Consider the following 13,469-nt stretch of genomic DNA (forward strand, 5'->3'; position numbering starts at 1 on the left):
CCTCCGGAGGCACAGTTCTTCCTGACGACAAGCGGCCCTGACAGGCTCTGGGTGTGGCCTCTGGCAGTGACGGGGTGCCCTTCCCCTGTTTGACCATGAGTTGTCCGAGGGAGTGGACCAGAGGCTCACACTGGGAGGGCCTGGGGGCGAGGGCTGGCCCCTGGTCACACCAGCACGGGCACGCCCCTGGCCAGCAGCTTGGAGCTGAAGCTCTGGCCCGAGGCCAGGGCAGGGGGATCTCCTAGGCCTGAGCCCACCCCCACGTCTCCTTCGCTGTCCACACACCCTGGGCAGTGGGCCGTGGGTCCTTGAGGGTGAGGTGGGAGGCCGTGGGGCCACGTCTCAAGGCACTAGGACCCACCACGGCTCTAGCAAAGACACCAGCGGTTGGCCAGGAAGTACATTACAGGTCTTTTCTCGATAGCTCTGGGGAACGTGCGCTTGGATGGAAACTAGTGATTGCTCATCAAACAAACAGGAGGAGGAGGCCCAGTCCAGGGCCCCCCTGCCTAGCGGTGCGGCACCGCCCATCTCTGGGGGCTCTGTGCTCGTGCTCCCAGAGATGTCCTCTCCTCAGAGTGGGGGGGTTGTTTCCCAGCAACAGCTGAGGCCCCGTCCCCCAGGCCCTGGGCTGCAGTGAGGCTCGGGCCTCCTGCAAAGGGGTGGCTCAGGCACCCTCCGGGGGCATACCACGTCCATGCTAAACCTCCTGGCAGCCTTAAGGAGCTGAGGGAACTGCGCTTAGTCAGGCACAGCCTGGGTGCTGCTCCCGTTTGAACGAGGAGGAAGACCTCCACCCTACCTCAGCAGGTTTCTGGGTCTGATGTATTTGGGGTTCTCCTTGGTTGCAGATGTAGCCTTAGGCTAGAAGGGGCTCCGGACTCTTGCAGGACAAACTTCTGACCATGTCACTCCCCAGTTAAAAATCTATGGTTCCCACTGCCCACGGGGAGTGGCCAAGATCCTTTAGGTTAATGTTCAAAAACCTGTCAGGTTCTGGCCCCACCCTTCCACTCTAGACCTCTCTCTAGCTTATCCCTGTCCCCTGAAGCCAGAACTTCTTCTTCCTCTGGCCCTGAGAACTGGCTCCCTCCTCTAAGAGAGAACGTGCCCTGCCGTACTGTGTTGTAATTCTGTGTTTGTGGACACGTGGTGCCCCTCGGGGCTAGGGAGCGTGTCTTTGCTCTACGCTCCGGTTCAGGGCCTGCGAGTCCCTGGCACTTAGTGAATCCAGAGGACGATTCCCCGTGTACGCCATCTGGACAGCCACACGCACATCGGGTGACTCAGCGCTCCTGACAGCCACACCGCTCAGTGGGGAATCCGCGAGGCTCCTTCTCACTTGGCTCCGGGCTAGAGGGGTACATTTACTTTCTGATCAAATATTATTCTGATGCTTGAGGCATCCTTGATGTTTGCAAGTCAGAAAAGTTTAATTACATGTGTCATTAGGATGGCATTCTGTAATAGCTCTGTGACTGAATTCATTAACAGAATTCTTAACAGATAAGACAAGACAAATTAATATTTTGTTGCCCATGAAAGCTTCTCATTAAGAGAGTAGTGAAAAAGTGATTAATATTTTGTTGCCAATCAAGATGTCTCGTACAAATGACAAAGAAAGGAGGCCCACACCTCTCGGCGCTCTCTCATCTGCCTGCCTTGGGGTTTTGTAGGCGTGGTGTTCCGTGCCCGGCGCTAATGACGGCGCGCAATGGCGTTCCGTCTGGGGCTGCGGTGGGGGTGGGGTGGGGGTGGGCATGCTGCACGCTGAGGGGCTCTAGAACTCATCAATCCCCCATCTTCACTCCATCAGGGCCACCCCCCCACTCCCCACCATGCCCTCCTCGTCTCTTGCCTGATTTCCTCCTAGGGCTGCTGTGGTCACTGTCCCCAGAGTGGGGCTGCCACTCGCGAACACCTGCTGTGTCCCGGGCACGGGACTGGGCGCTTTACACGTCCAGTCTGAAAATGCCCACGTAAGGAGGATATTAGCATCCCCATTCTCCCATAGGCTCACAGAAGTTCATTAGCTTCCCCAGGGCTGCTCCACATTTGCTGGAGACGGCTGGTCAGTGTGTCCCAGGATGATGTGGATACCCCAGGGTTGTAGCTCCCTGCCTGGGGAGCCTCTTGGGGCTGCGGCTGACTGCTTGTGGGGGACTCGGGCTGCAAGGTGCCCAGAATGCTGTTTGGCGGCAGCAGCAGTAATAATAATGGTGATAGTCATATGAGTAATAGTAGTAATGGTAAGGAGAGCGTTACTAGTTAGGCTGGGACACTGTATGCTTAGACTGTCCCGTGTGTCTTCTCGTTCAATCCTCACTGAATGAGGCAGGAGCTATTATTTATCCCTATGTCACAGAGGAGGATCCTGAGGCTTCGAGAAGTCACGTGCCCGTGTGTGTGTGTGTGTGTGTGTGTGTGTGTGTGTGTGTGTGTGGCGGGTACCTGCGTGTATCAGGTTAGCATCCCTGGGGGTTGGTGTTGCCCTGCGCCCTCACGTGGGGGTTTCTGGGCAGCACAGGGCCCTGCTTGTTTGCAGGCTGCTGACTTGACCACGAGCAGCAAGTGTTTCCAGGGAGGTAATAAGAGGCCATTAATCTCCAGTTGCACCCACAATTAACCCAAATTGCTAACCTCACTGTGAAAAGTAGAAATGCAATTGAGTTGATGCTGGAGGCATGTTTGAGGGAGGGGAAAAACACTCAAAGTAATTTAATTAACCGATGGCAAGTGCATTAAGAGGAGTTCTGCCTCCGCCTTCATTGCTGGTGTCTTTAAATAGGGCATCAAGTAATGCACGTGGATGTTCAGACAGACACGGGCGGACCTGTCCTAGCTTTGAATGAATCACCACCGGTCAAACACAGTTTAAAGCCGATGCCCCACCCCAGGAGCTTTTGCACACACAAATCTGTGCGTCCCAACAACCCCCCCCCCCCATCTTTGCAAACAGGACACTACCTCTCCTTGCTAAGATGCCAGACAAGCGCTGGGCATCTCAGGCCCAGAAGACAAAGGACTCTGCCCATTTAGCATCTGTCCATCAAGCACCCACCAGGGTTGTGCTGGCACTGACATTCGGAGACGGGTAGAATTCAGGCTACCGTGGGGAAACCACAAAGAAATAATCCTGTCCCACGTGACAGGGGTGGGAGAAGGGGACTCCTTGCCTGGGTGTGGCCAAGATAGCACCCCCACATTGGCCCGCCTCTTCCCATCTGCTTCCCCCATGATCTCCAGGGTGCTGCAAAGGGCCTCGTGAGTAGCAGAGTCCCGACTTGATGGTTTCTACAGAATTTTATGCGGGGCTCTCTCCCCACAAAGCAGTCTCGCAGTTGGAAGGAATCTTCAAGGTCATGGACTTTAGATGCCCTCGTGTGGCTAGTAGCATTGCTGACCATGGCCCTGCCTGAGCTTGCATGACTCTAGGAATGGGGAGCTCACTGCTTCCTGTGATGGCTCACTCCATTTCGGATCTGCTGTGATGGCTGTCATGGTGCTCCATCTCAGCAGTCTGAACTGGTTTCTTTCGGGGGAGCACCCTGGCCCTGTGTGTTTGTTGAACTCATGGGGTCACACAGCCCAGACTGGCTCCTGCTGCCCTCATCCCTCCCTCACCACCCTACAGATGTTCGTGGGAACTGACCACACACCCCACAGGTCTTTCTTCTCAGGGCCAAGCAGCCCATTCAGGGCCAGCTTGCCAGTCCTAAGCCAAGGACACCAGGACTGCCCCCTCTTCTGCCTGAAACTGAGATGCCCGTCACTGTGGCTACGACCTGTCCGCTGTCCTGGCAGTGCCCTGCATCAGGGATGCCACTCTGTCTTCTCAGTGAACTGGGAGGCCACCTCACTCCTTGGGCCAAACCTGGGCCAATACCTATACTTGAATGATTCCCTTTATTCTTCAAGCCCAATGGAAGGGAGGGACTGCTAATATTCCCTATCTGATAGCTAGCATTGGTGGCTTAAGCTGTTGCTCAAAGTCTTGAGGCTGGTTTGGGGTGACCCTGGGAGCCCAGCCCAGGCTGCACGGGCCCTCCCACTACAGAAGTAGCTCTGCTGGTCACGTTAGGCTGCATGTCCTCAGCTGCTCTCTCTTCCACTCACCTCATCGAATCCACGTTCCCACGTCCAGCCAACAAGGTCCCCAGGGAAGGCCACCCTGGCCTGATCCCTTTCCCTTCTTACCTGGTGGCTGGCCTCCCACCAACCCAGACTGGAGGTTCACCTCTGCCCTCCACACGGAACCCCTGTTCCCTCTCGCCCCTCTGTCTGCATCCTCCCCAGCTGTGGGATCCGCAGTCTCCCCCGGCTCTTCTAGCCAGACGCCCTCCCTGCTCCACTGCCCCTGTCTAGCCAGTTTGCTCTGGGCTTGTGGTCCTCCTTCATGCTGGGCTCCATCAAGCAGTCTGAGCCCCTGACCTCCCATTCCCATGCCCGCTATTCGGCCTTTGCTGCCGCAGCCTGCACGGAGGCCTCCCGCCCTGCCTGCCCTGCCTGCCTGGTCAGCGCGCCCTTTCCCTATTGTGGGTCTGGCTGGCAGACCTGCAGCTGACATCCAGTCTATTCTCTGCACATGGTGGGACTTGGGTTTTCTGGTACTTCCAGATCTCAGACAACAGCCTTGAAAGGCATCAAACATGGGATGTTAAAATGAAACCCTCTTGCCCTGCCACTGCCATGGGCGATTTGCTGGTGACTTCCCTGGGGCAGGTCTGCGTTCAGGGTCAGAGCCGAGCCACTTACATTGATGTCTTCCAAGGCCATGAAGTTGAGGGCAAGCCCATTGCGCTTCCAGACGATGGGTGGCCGCAGCTCTCCACGGATAGCACAGGTCAGCACGGTGCTCAGCCCCACGGTCACCGTGGCCACACTGACCCTCTCCTCAGGGGCGAGGCTGAGCTGAACCACCTCTGCAGGGGAAAAGGAGAAAGTCATCAGGTGCACAGCATGGGGAGTACCCACTCACAGGTAAATGGCCGCAGCGGTTTCCTGCAGGGCAGGGGCCCGGAGGCTTGCAGGCTCCCTGGAAACCGCTACGGCGTGCTGTCTAAACGTACGATGGACGTCCTTCCTGGGGGACGGGCCATGACTTACTGGAAGTGTTCAAAGGGCTCTGTGAGTCAGAGAAGTTAGGAGCCATAGCAAGTGTAGGGAAACCATCTGGGCTATGGATTTATGAGTTGAGCCAAGACTGTGGGCTGTCACACAGGGACTGGGTCCAGATGTGCAGCGGACGCCCTGCTCTGTGCTCCTGGGCCTCATGAAGTCTGGGCCTTGCTTAGTGCAGTCAAGGTCTGCCGGCTGAGCTGACAGGTTTCTCATCCATCTGGGGGCAATTTAAAGGTTGCACTGTCTGAAGTCTGGGGAATGAACTGGCTGACCTTTGAAGGTTTGTTTCTGTCTGAGGATTCTTTGAACTTGGATTTGGATTTCTGTTCAGCAACCATGCACAGTAGCCTTTCATTTTTTGAAGTGTGCTTCAGGCTGTACAAATTATTAATCCTTGCCATTTTATACTTGCTAACAGGCATTAAGACTGATCATTCTTTAGGCAAATGGGAAGGGTCTAAAATATTTGCTTGCAATCACAGGCTTTCAGAAATTCTCAGGATTTATGAGAAAATTAATTGGACTCAGGCTGTTCCTATACCGACATGGGATCAGGCTCGGAGGGAGAGTCACCAGCCCACTGACAGGACTGCCTCCTCCCTACTCCTCCCCCAGCTCTACAACTCAGAGCCCTTGGGGCAGCGGCAGGAGGTGGCAGGTGGCAGGAGCTGAGGGAGGCAGGCTGGCTGGCTCTGAGGGTCTGTGCTTATCTGGGAGGCCAGCAAAAATGCCGGGAGCCCTCCTCATTCTTACTACTCTTTTGGGACTTTGGGGGCCCAGCCAGGGGTGCAGCAAGGCACAGAGTTGGGAACTGACCTCTGTGACTCATGGGACCCGTTGAAGATGTGACCAGGCGGCATGCCTGTGCTCACACCCTCTTGCCAGCGTGCGTGGGGAGGAGAAGGCAGTGGGTGGGGGAGGGGCGGGAATGCGAACCCCGGTGGGTGTGGTGCGCTGCAAAGTAGGGGAAGTGACAGCAAATGCAGGCGGGTCAGACCCCGAGCGCAAAGCCCTTTCCCTGCCCCAGTCAGCGGCCCGGCCCTGGGCTCACAAAGATGAGCAAGATATACACGAGGTGCTTAGTCAGAGCTCGTTGGATGGATGGATGAAAAATGGAGAAAATGGAAATCAGGAAGGAAAGGAGCCAACAGGCTGGTGGAGAGGGGACACTCATGCAGAGGAAAAATGTGACTCCTCGTGAAGGAGCCGCAGGGTTAAAGATAAGCACCAAGTGATTGATGCAGACGCACCTGGCGTAATATTTTACAAACATTAAAGTGATGCATTTCAGGTTCCCTCTTAAATCACGTCCTGCTTGCTGCCCTCCCACCTCTGAGTCATGAGGCTTATTGGTCAGGGCAGGAGAGAGCAGGCACCCATCCTCCATAGCGAGCCCCAGGCTTTGGAGATCAGAGGGGACAGAGAGAGGGAGGAAGAAGGATGTGCTACACGGGTCTGGCTCCTTCTGTGCTCTGCTGGCCCTGGGGACTCAGAGCCCAGAGTTGTCCTTGAGTGTAGAGGGGGTACCCCTTCCTCATCGGACCAGCCACGAGGCTCTGTGGAAATAGGACGCAGACCCCCTCCTCTTCCCAGGGCGTTGTGGGACTGAGGGAACCGGTGAGAAGGGTGTGCTTGTTGGCATGTAGGTGAGGGGAACCAAGGGAGGCTCTAGAAGGGGGCTAAGCCCTCCCCTACCCTCCTGCCTGGGGGGAGCCCATGAGGCATGGCGCAGAGCCAGAGGCCCCTGGGTTCCCGAGTGGCATGGAGAGGTCCGGAGGTTCCTGGCCACACACTGGCAGGGCCGGGAGGTGCTGTGTACCTCTGGGCCTGAGGACTGCAGTGGACGGCCACACTGAGGCCCCAAGGGAATGCCCCGCGGTGAGTAGTGTCAGTGGGCGCTGCTGGAGGCCAAGCTGTGGGGGGACATCAGTTACTGAGACAGCCCAGACCAAGAGCAGAGCCTGAGACAGGGCAACAGGCATTCTGCAGGGGGCCCGAAGGTGGCAGAAGGCGGCTGTGTGCTTCCGTCCACACTCAGAAGCCAGTGTGGGGAGCAGCTGGGGATGTCCGGCATGCGGGGCTGGCGGGGGGGGGGGGGGGGGGGACTGGAGGCAGGAAGCATTTTTCTCAGAGCATTACTTAATGCAGACTTGTAAGAACGACCTGCTCAGACCTGCTCAGACAAAGCTTTACAATGGCCCGAACATTCAGGGGCATTGTCCTCCCAGCGCTGGAGGGTGGGGCTTGCGAAATCAGGCGGGTCACAAAAGAAAACGACATTTTCTCTGCATGTTGGAACTCTAGTCCAACAACAAGGCAAAGAGCCACTGAACCCTCAGGCAGCAGCCCCTGGAGAAGGCGGGACATCCCTGGGCTACAGAGTGCCTGTTCTCAAGATGTGGTCCCCCACCACTGGCATCACATCTCCATCTCAGGGGCAACTGATAGAAATGCAGATTCCTGCCCCTCCACCCCAGGCTGATAAGACTGTGGTGGCAGGGTCGGCATCCTGGTTTTAGCAAGCATCTCAGGGTACTCTGAGGCCTGACAACCACTGACTGAAAAGATTGGGGGGGGGTGTCTGCGTAGATGAAGGGGAGAGTGCGGGGGTGTGGGGTGGGCGGAGGATGGGGAGGTGAGGTATTCTGGTTGGCTGGGGTCTCATTTGGAACGTAAGGCCTATGTGCAATGTAGGGTCCTCCATGTGGGCCCAAGGTCATGTATTTCAAACAGTTTAGCACAGGGCTACAAGCCAACAAAGAAGCAAAAACCCAAGTGGGAGGGCTACTGGGACAGCCGGTTCCAGCCTGCTTCCTCAGTGCTTCCCGATCATTCGTATGACTGAAGATGTGCACTTTGCGTAGGAAAGGCTCATGCAAAATTAGAATGCGTGAATACTGACAGAACCATCATAATTCTGCTCCTGTCAGCTACACGAATATGAACCAAACAGCAAATATTTGGATCACTTAAAGTTTAATTAAACGAATGTTTTATTGGATTTAATGCATGTCAATATTCCCTGACTGGTTTAAAAAATTCTGAAGAGATTTATGGCAACCAAAGCTCTCCTTCTGCCCATAGTCCCAATTATTTACTGTTCAACACACCTTCCCCAGGCAGGCCCCCTTCTCTGCTAAGTGACCTCCCACGGTCATTTCCCCGAGTGAAAAATGAGACAGCATCATGGGCTGGGGCTGGAGTGAGTGGGGCAGATTCTGGACCAGGGCTCTGGACATCTGACCTCCAGGCCTGGCTCTGCTGGTGACATGCCAAGTGGCCTTTGGCAGGTCCCTTCCTGCCACTTGGCCTTGGTTCAGACATCAGTAAAATGAGGGATCAGGTGAGGAGGGCTCTGGGGACCCATCTTGCTTTGGGCTCTGGGACTCTGAGGACATGGTTCTGAGACCCCCTTTAGTGCAGCCAGGCGCTGGGTGGCTGCCCCTTCCCTTGGCCCCTGGCGACATCTGCCTCTGCTCTTTGCCTGATTGCCCACAGTGGCACCAGGGACGTCTCAAGTGGCAGCACCAATAGCTGCCAAGCCCACAGGGGCTTCCCTCAGGATACCCCCAGAATCCTTGCTCTCCACCCCAGACGCCAACCGCCTCCTGGGTGCTCACCTCTCCAGACTGCCCAACCTGTTCCCATGAGCACAAGGTATGTTACAGCCCTGCTCAAAAGCCACCCACACCTCCCATCACCCACAGAACTCAAAACAGTCCTGTTTTGCCTGACTGCCCAGCCCCCCGTTCTCCTCCCACGTTACTTACCATGGTGCCCTCCAACCCCCATCCTATTCGTCTATCCTGAGACCCTCACTCTCTCAGGCCCTAGAGATGACCTCAGAGGGGGTTTCTGGGATCTCGAAGTTTAACACAAGGGGGCACTTAGACAGATATTTGTTGAAGATTGAAAGATGCCGTCCTGCTGAATTTGTCAGGAGCTTTTCAGGCTTAAGCAACAGACTCTCTCAGAAATGCTGGACCATCTTAAGAAAAAGAAAAGGAGGGTGGTCTTAGTTCTCATAAGCGGGAAATCCAACGGGGGTGGAGGAGGCCGTAGATGTCTGGGGCCCTCCACAAGGCACGCTCTACTTGACTGCAAGATGCCTGGGCGTGGCCCCACACCCACACTGTCCCTGTGCATAGGACTGGAGAGAAAGGGACCGAATCTTTCCTGAGAGTCCAGGAAACAAGCATATGAAAGAACTCTGACTGTCAGACGTGCCTACTGTGTTCTGCTGTGAAGCCAGCTCTGGGCCCGGGGGAGGGAGGGCCATGCAGTCACAGGACTGACCCACGCTACCCCAGGGCCAGGTGCCAGGTGCCAGGTGGCTGGAGGTGGAGATAAATGTCCCGACAGAAAGGGTGTGTTGGGCGCACTGACACCCTATGACTGCTACAGAGACGCAGACATGGTCTTCTCTTCCCTCTGCCCCTTCCCAGTCCCACCCGGCAGGCTCACCATGGTGCACAGTGATGAAGGGAAGGTAAGCGGAGCCATATCGGGAAGACAGTGAGGGGCCAGTAGAACCGAAAGCTGGTTGAGGTTGGTGAGGCTGCCCCCGACCCGCCCTTCTCTCCGGAGCTCAGGGGATGGGGCCTCCGTGGTCCTCTCACGCTCACACTGTGCAGGGCACGAGGGGAGGGCCAGGCGGCCTGCAGCGTGTGCGGACGGCCCTGGCACATGTCCCGTGACCACACACTTTCCACCTCCGCGTGGGCACACGTGCAGAGCCGGAGACTCAGGCCTCCTCACACCTGTGCTCCGTTCTGCGGGGCCGAAGGTGCCGTGAGGGGGAGTGAAGGAGGCACGTGCAGCTCTCCAGGGCGGGAGTTGCCCCGGGACCACCGATGGGTCCTTCTGGCTGCTGGCTGTGGCTCTGCTGCTCCCAGTGTCTCACCGTCTGTGGTCCCGTGGGCTGCTCTTTGGGAAGGCTGTCGAGGTTTGTGGGGGGCCACACGACAAGGTCTGCCCTATGCCAGAGAATGTGGGACAGGCAGGGAGGGCTGGGCTGCGGGCTGCAGGGGCCCAGCAGGAGCTTGTCTGGCACAGCCGGGCAGCGGTGCCCACAGAGATGAGGCCCCAGCTGTAAGAATTGGCACTGGAGGGCCTCCCGGTATGGGATCAGAGGCGGGCAAGGGAGTTGTGGGGTCCTCACAGCTTGGAATATCTGTCTCCCTGTGTGCCAGGCCTTCTGATATCCATGGGCTTCCCCTTGTTTCCCCCTGGGACGGAGAGGCACGGGTCACACTGAAACTCTTGTGGACATTAGCAAGGGTGGGCTAGCACGAGACAGACCCCAATGCACTACCGAGACTGCATGTCTGGCAGGGCAACCTAGGGCCATGTGGGGTTCTGGTGCCTAGCACGGTGCCGGGCACACAACAGGTGGCTTGAGGCCAAGTCTGGCAGACAGCAGTCTCCTGAGAGACACCTGCCTCTCTCTCTAGACCCTTCCAACCACAGCAGTAAAACACACTGGTTTTCCAGACCGGTGTTGCAAACACCAGATCTCAGCTCCTCCTGGCACCCATGCTCTCCCTGTTCCTGGGAGCCTGCAGAGAGGCTGCAGGGGATTAATGTGCCCACCAGTCGCAGGCTAACACCCTTCCCAAAAAGCAGGTGGCCATAACATTTTGGTCTCTGGAGAATTGGGTTTTAGTTCCTATTACAGCTTTTCCTTAATCGCAGGCGCTATTTCTCACACTGACTTGAACTCGATGAGACACTCATAAAACCATCAGCAGCCTCTCATGCAGGATTCTGGTGCTTCACAGCAGCAGAAATTAAATTTCTCGAATTATTGTCAAGTTCACGTTCGTTTCCTTATGTTAGAAATGCACTAATGGAACACATGCCTATCTGGACATTTGCCATTTTTCAAATGATGCTCTTGGTGGAAAGACTCTGTCAAAAGCTCAATCAACCTGCCCACACATCAGTGTGTTGGACTGAGCCTCCAAGCCTCCCAGGCTCAGGAGCCTGCTTGGGAATTAGGACAATCTGGAGAGACCCCAGGCCGGGCGCTTAGACACATCTCTGTAGCTGCAGCCTGTTCTCACATTGTTCTCATAAAGTCAGGCGCTTCTGGTGGGGCCTGGGAGCCCCCCCCCCCGGAGGTGTGGCACCTGTTTGACAAACTCTACTGATCTGGTCTCATTCCTGAGACCAGGGTCACACTATGAAGTTGGTGAGTGGGACAGAAACAAAGGTGAAGGGTGTGCCCCATATCTCCTGACCATGTAGGGGACAGGCAACTTCTCAACATCTCCTGGACCCGATATCTTCACCCAGCCCTCACAGGGTGGGGCTGCTTTGGCATGTCCTGCAAGAAGGTGCTTGGGGGTGGCGCTCCCTGCCTCCTGTGTCCCCCTCTGCCAGAGCCTGCCACTTGGAGCTCTTCGCACACATCTGCTGACACCTGGCGGCTGTGGAGCTAGGAAGAGACCGTCTTAGGAGCCTTCATCCTGACATGAACGTTTGGAGCGCTGGTGCAGGTCTGGCCTGCAGAAGTGTCTCCGGACCAGCCAGCCTTGCATGTGTCCAAAATTTCCTGTTTCTGTAGCCATACTCTGATTCAATTTTCCTGTCGTTGTATTCCCTCTTGCTTGCTTCATTTTGGGGATGGCAATAAACTTGTTAATTACCTGCAGATTTGAGAGCAATTTACTTTTTCAATTGACTTATGTTGCTTGGTATTGCTGCAACCATTTCTTACAGTTTAGTTATTAAGCTCTGCTCTTCGGTGTAAACAAACACCTTTGTAAGCTGCAGACAGAGACTGTATCTGTAGGATCTCTTTTGGGTCCTCAGCACCAACACAATTCCTGGCACAAAGAAGGGACTTGATAACTAGTTTTCAGCAAGGAAACTATTAATGGGCAGTGCTCCCTTGACGATTGTTTACTGAGCACCTACTATGTGCCAGGATACAGTGGGAATATGCTGAAAAGCAGAACAGGCCCAGTGGCCTGCTAACCGGGAGCTTGTGGCTTGGCAGGGAGGCCAAGTGTCAGATTGGGGTGGGAAGAAGAGGCACCTGAAACCTGTCCACAGACCCCCGTGGAGAGCCCCTGGTGCCTGCAGAGCCTGATTGCTCTCTCTCGGTAGAGTCCTTCCTATGTGCCTGGGACTGGCCCCTGCAGGGGTAGATGCAGCAGACAGACCCATGTCTCACTCCCATGGAGCCCCTGTGTGATGGGGCCTTCTCCTTGCTTGCAGGAGGGGCCTGTGCAGGGGCGGGGTTGGCTGGGCATCCTCTGAGCTCCAGGGCTTTGTTTTGCATCCTCCAGCCAATAAACCCTTCTAGCTTTGGGAAAACAAACCCACAATGGGACTGTGGTAGAGGGAGCAGGAAGTCAGAGCTGAGCTCAGTGCCCAAGGGTTGTGACGTCACTATCCTGGGGTTTCGCTGGGTGCCATGGTGTGGCACACAGTGGCAGCAGCAGTCGGAAGCACGGGGTCAGTGCTGGGGTGGAGAGCCCAGGGTCTAGGACCGACTAGGAGTCAGCAGGGAGCATGGCTGCCAGCTCTCCCTCCCTGGCTGGTGTCTGTGCCTGGGGTGGCCTTGGTCAGGCTGGCCAGTCTGTGTACCCCCTGTGCCCTGCCAAGTCTATTTCCAAAGACGACAGAAACACCTCTGCTCAAGAGATTTGCAAAAGAAAAGTATTTTTACTGCCTATTCCCTTGGTAGGTTTAGGGAAAAGAAAAGAATGTATTGTCTTATACAATTCTATGCTAGTTACTCAGAATTCGCAAAAATTCATACAGATGTCAAAGGCTGGATCTAGAATCTCCTGGACAAGCTCTTGGTGGAGAAGAGCACACAGCCTTGACCCAGGCAAGCAAGAGAGTGCCATGCTATGTGTCCCCAGAGGCTGGTTCATTTTCCAATTTCTAAGCACCCATGAAGCTGATTTCCCAGCCTCTCTTGGAGCCAGGGTGGGGTCATGTGACTCGTTCTGACCAGAGGGATGAACACGCCTGACCACACGACCCCCACATCACTGCGATGGGTAATTTTATCACACGAGCGGGCTGTGGGATGCCCGGATAGTTGGTCAGACGTTCTTTTGGGCGTGTCTGCGAGAATGTTTCTGGAGGAAATGAACATTTGAATCAGTTGACAGACTAAAGCAGATTGCCCTTCTCAATGTCCACAGGCCTCATTTAATCAGTTGAAGATCTGAGTAGAACAAAAAGGCTGAGTAGTCTTAGTATGAGTGTACTACTGCTAGCATTCGTATTTAGTAGTCTGAGTAATCTTAGTGTTTTGGGCTCCTTCTCCCTGACTGCCTTCCAGATGGGACACGGGTCTTTTTCTGCCTTAGGACTTGAACTGAAAC

The 13,469-nt window shown here is 55.6% G+C and overlaps 1 protein-coding gene across 2 annotated transcripts in view; it reads right to left on the minus strand.

The window, feature by feature from the left end:
- Positions 1 to 13,469, minus strand: part of FSTL4 (follistatin like 4) — a 382,985-nt gene that overhangs the window by 50,441 nt on the left and 319,075 nt on the right. For both annotated transcript variants that reach the window (XM_057307047.1, XM_026507974.4), the window contains exon 7: positions 4,756 to 4,922. In XM_057307047.1, coding sequence (XP_057163030.1) covers positions 4,756 to 4,922 — 167 coding nt within the window. The remainder of the gene's footprint in view (positions 1 to 4,755; positions 4,923 to 13,469) is intronic.

The sequence above is a fragment of the Ursus arctos genome, unplaced genomic scaffold (assembly GCF_023065955.2).
Source record: "Ursus arctos isolate Adak ecotype North America unplaced genomic scaffold, UrsArc2.0 scaffold_5, whole genome shotgun sequence".
NCBI lineage: Eukaryota > Metazoa > Chordata > Mammalia > Carnivora > Ursidae > Ursus > Ursus arctos.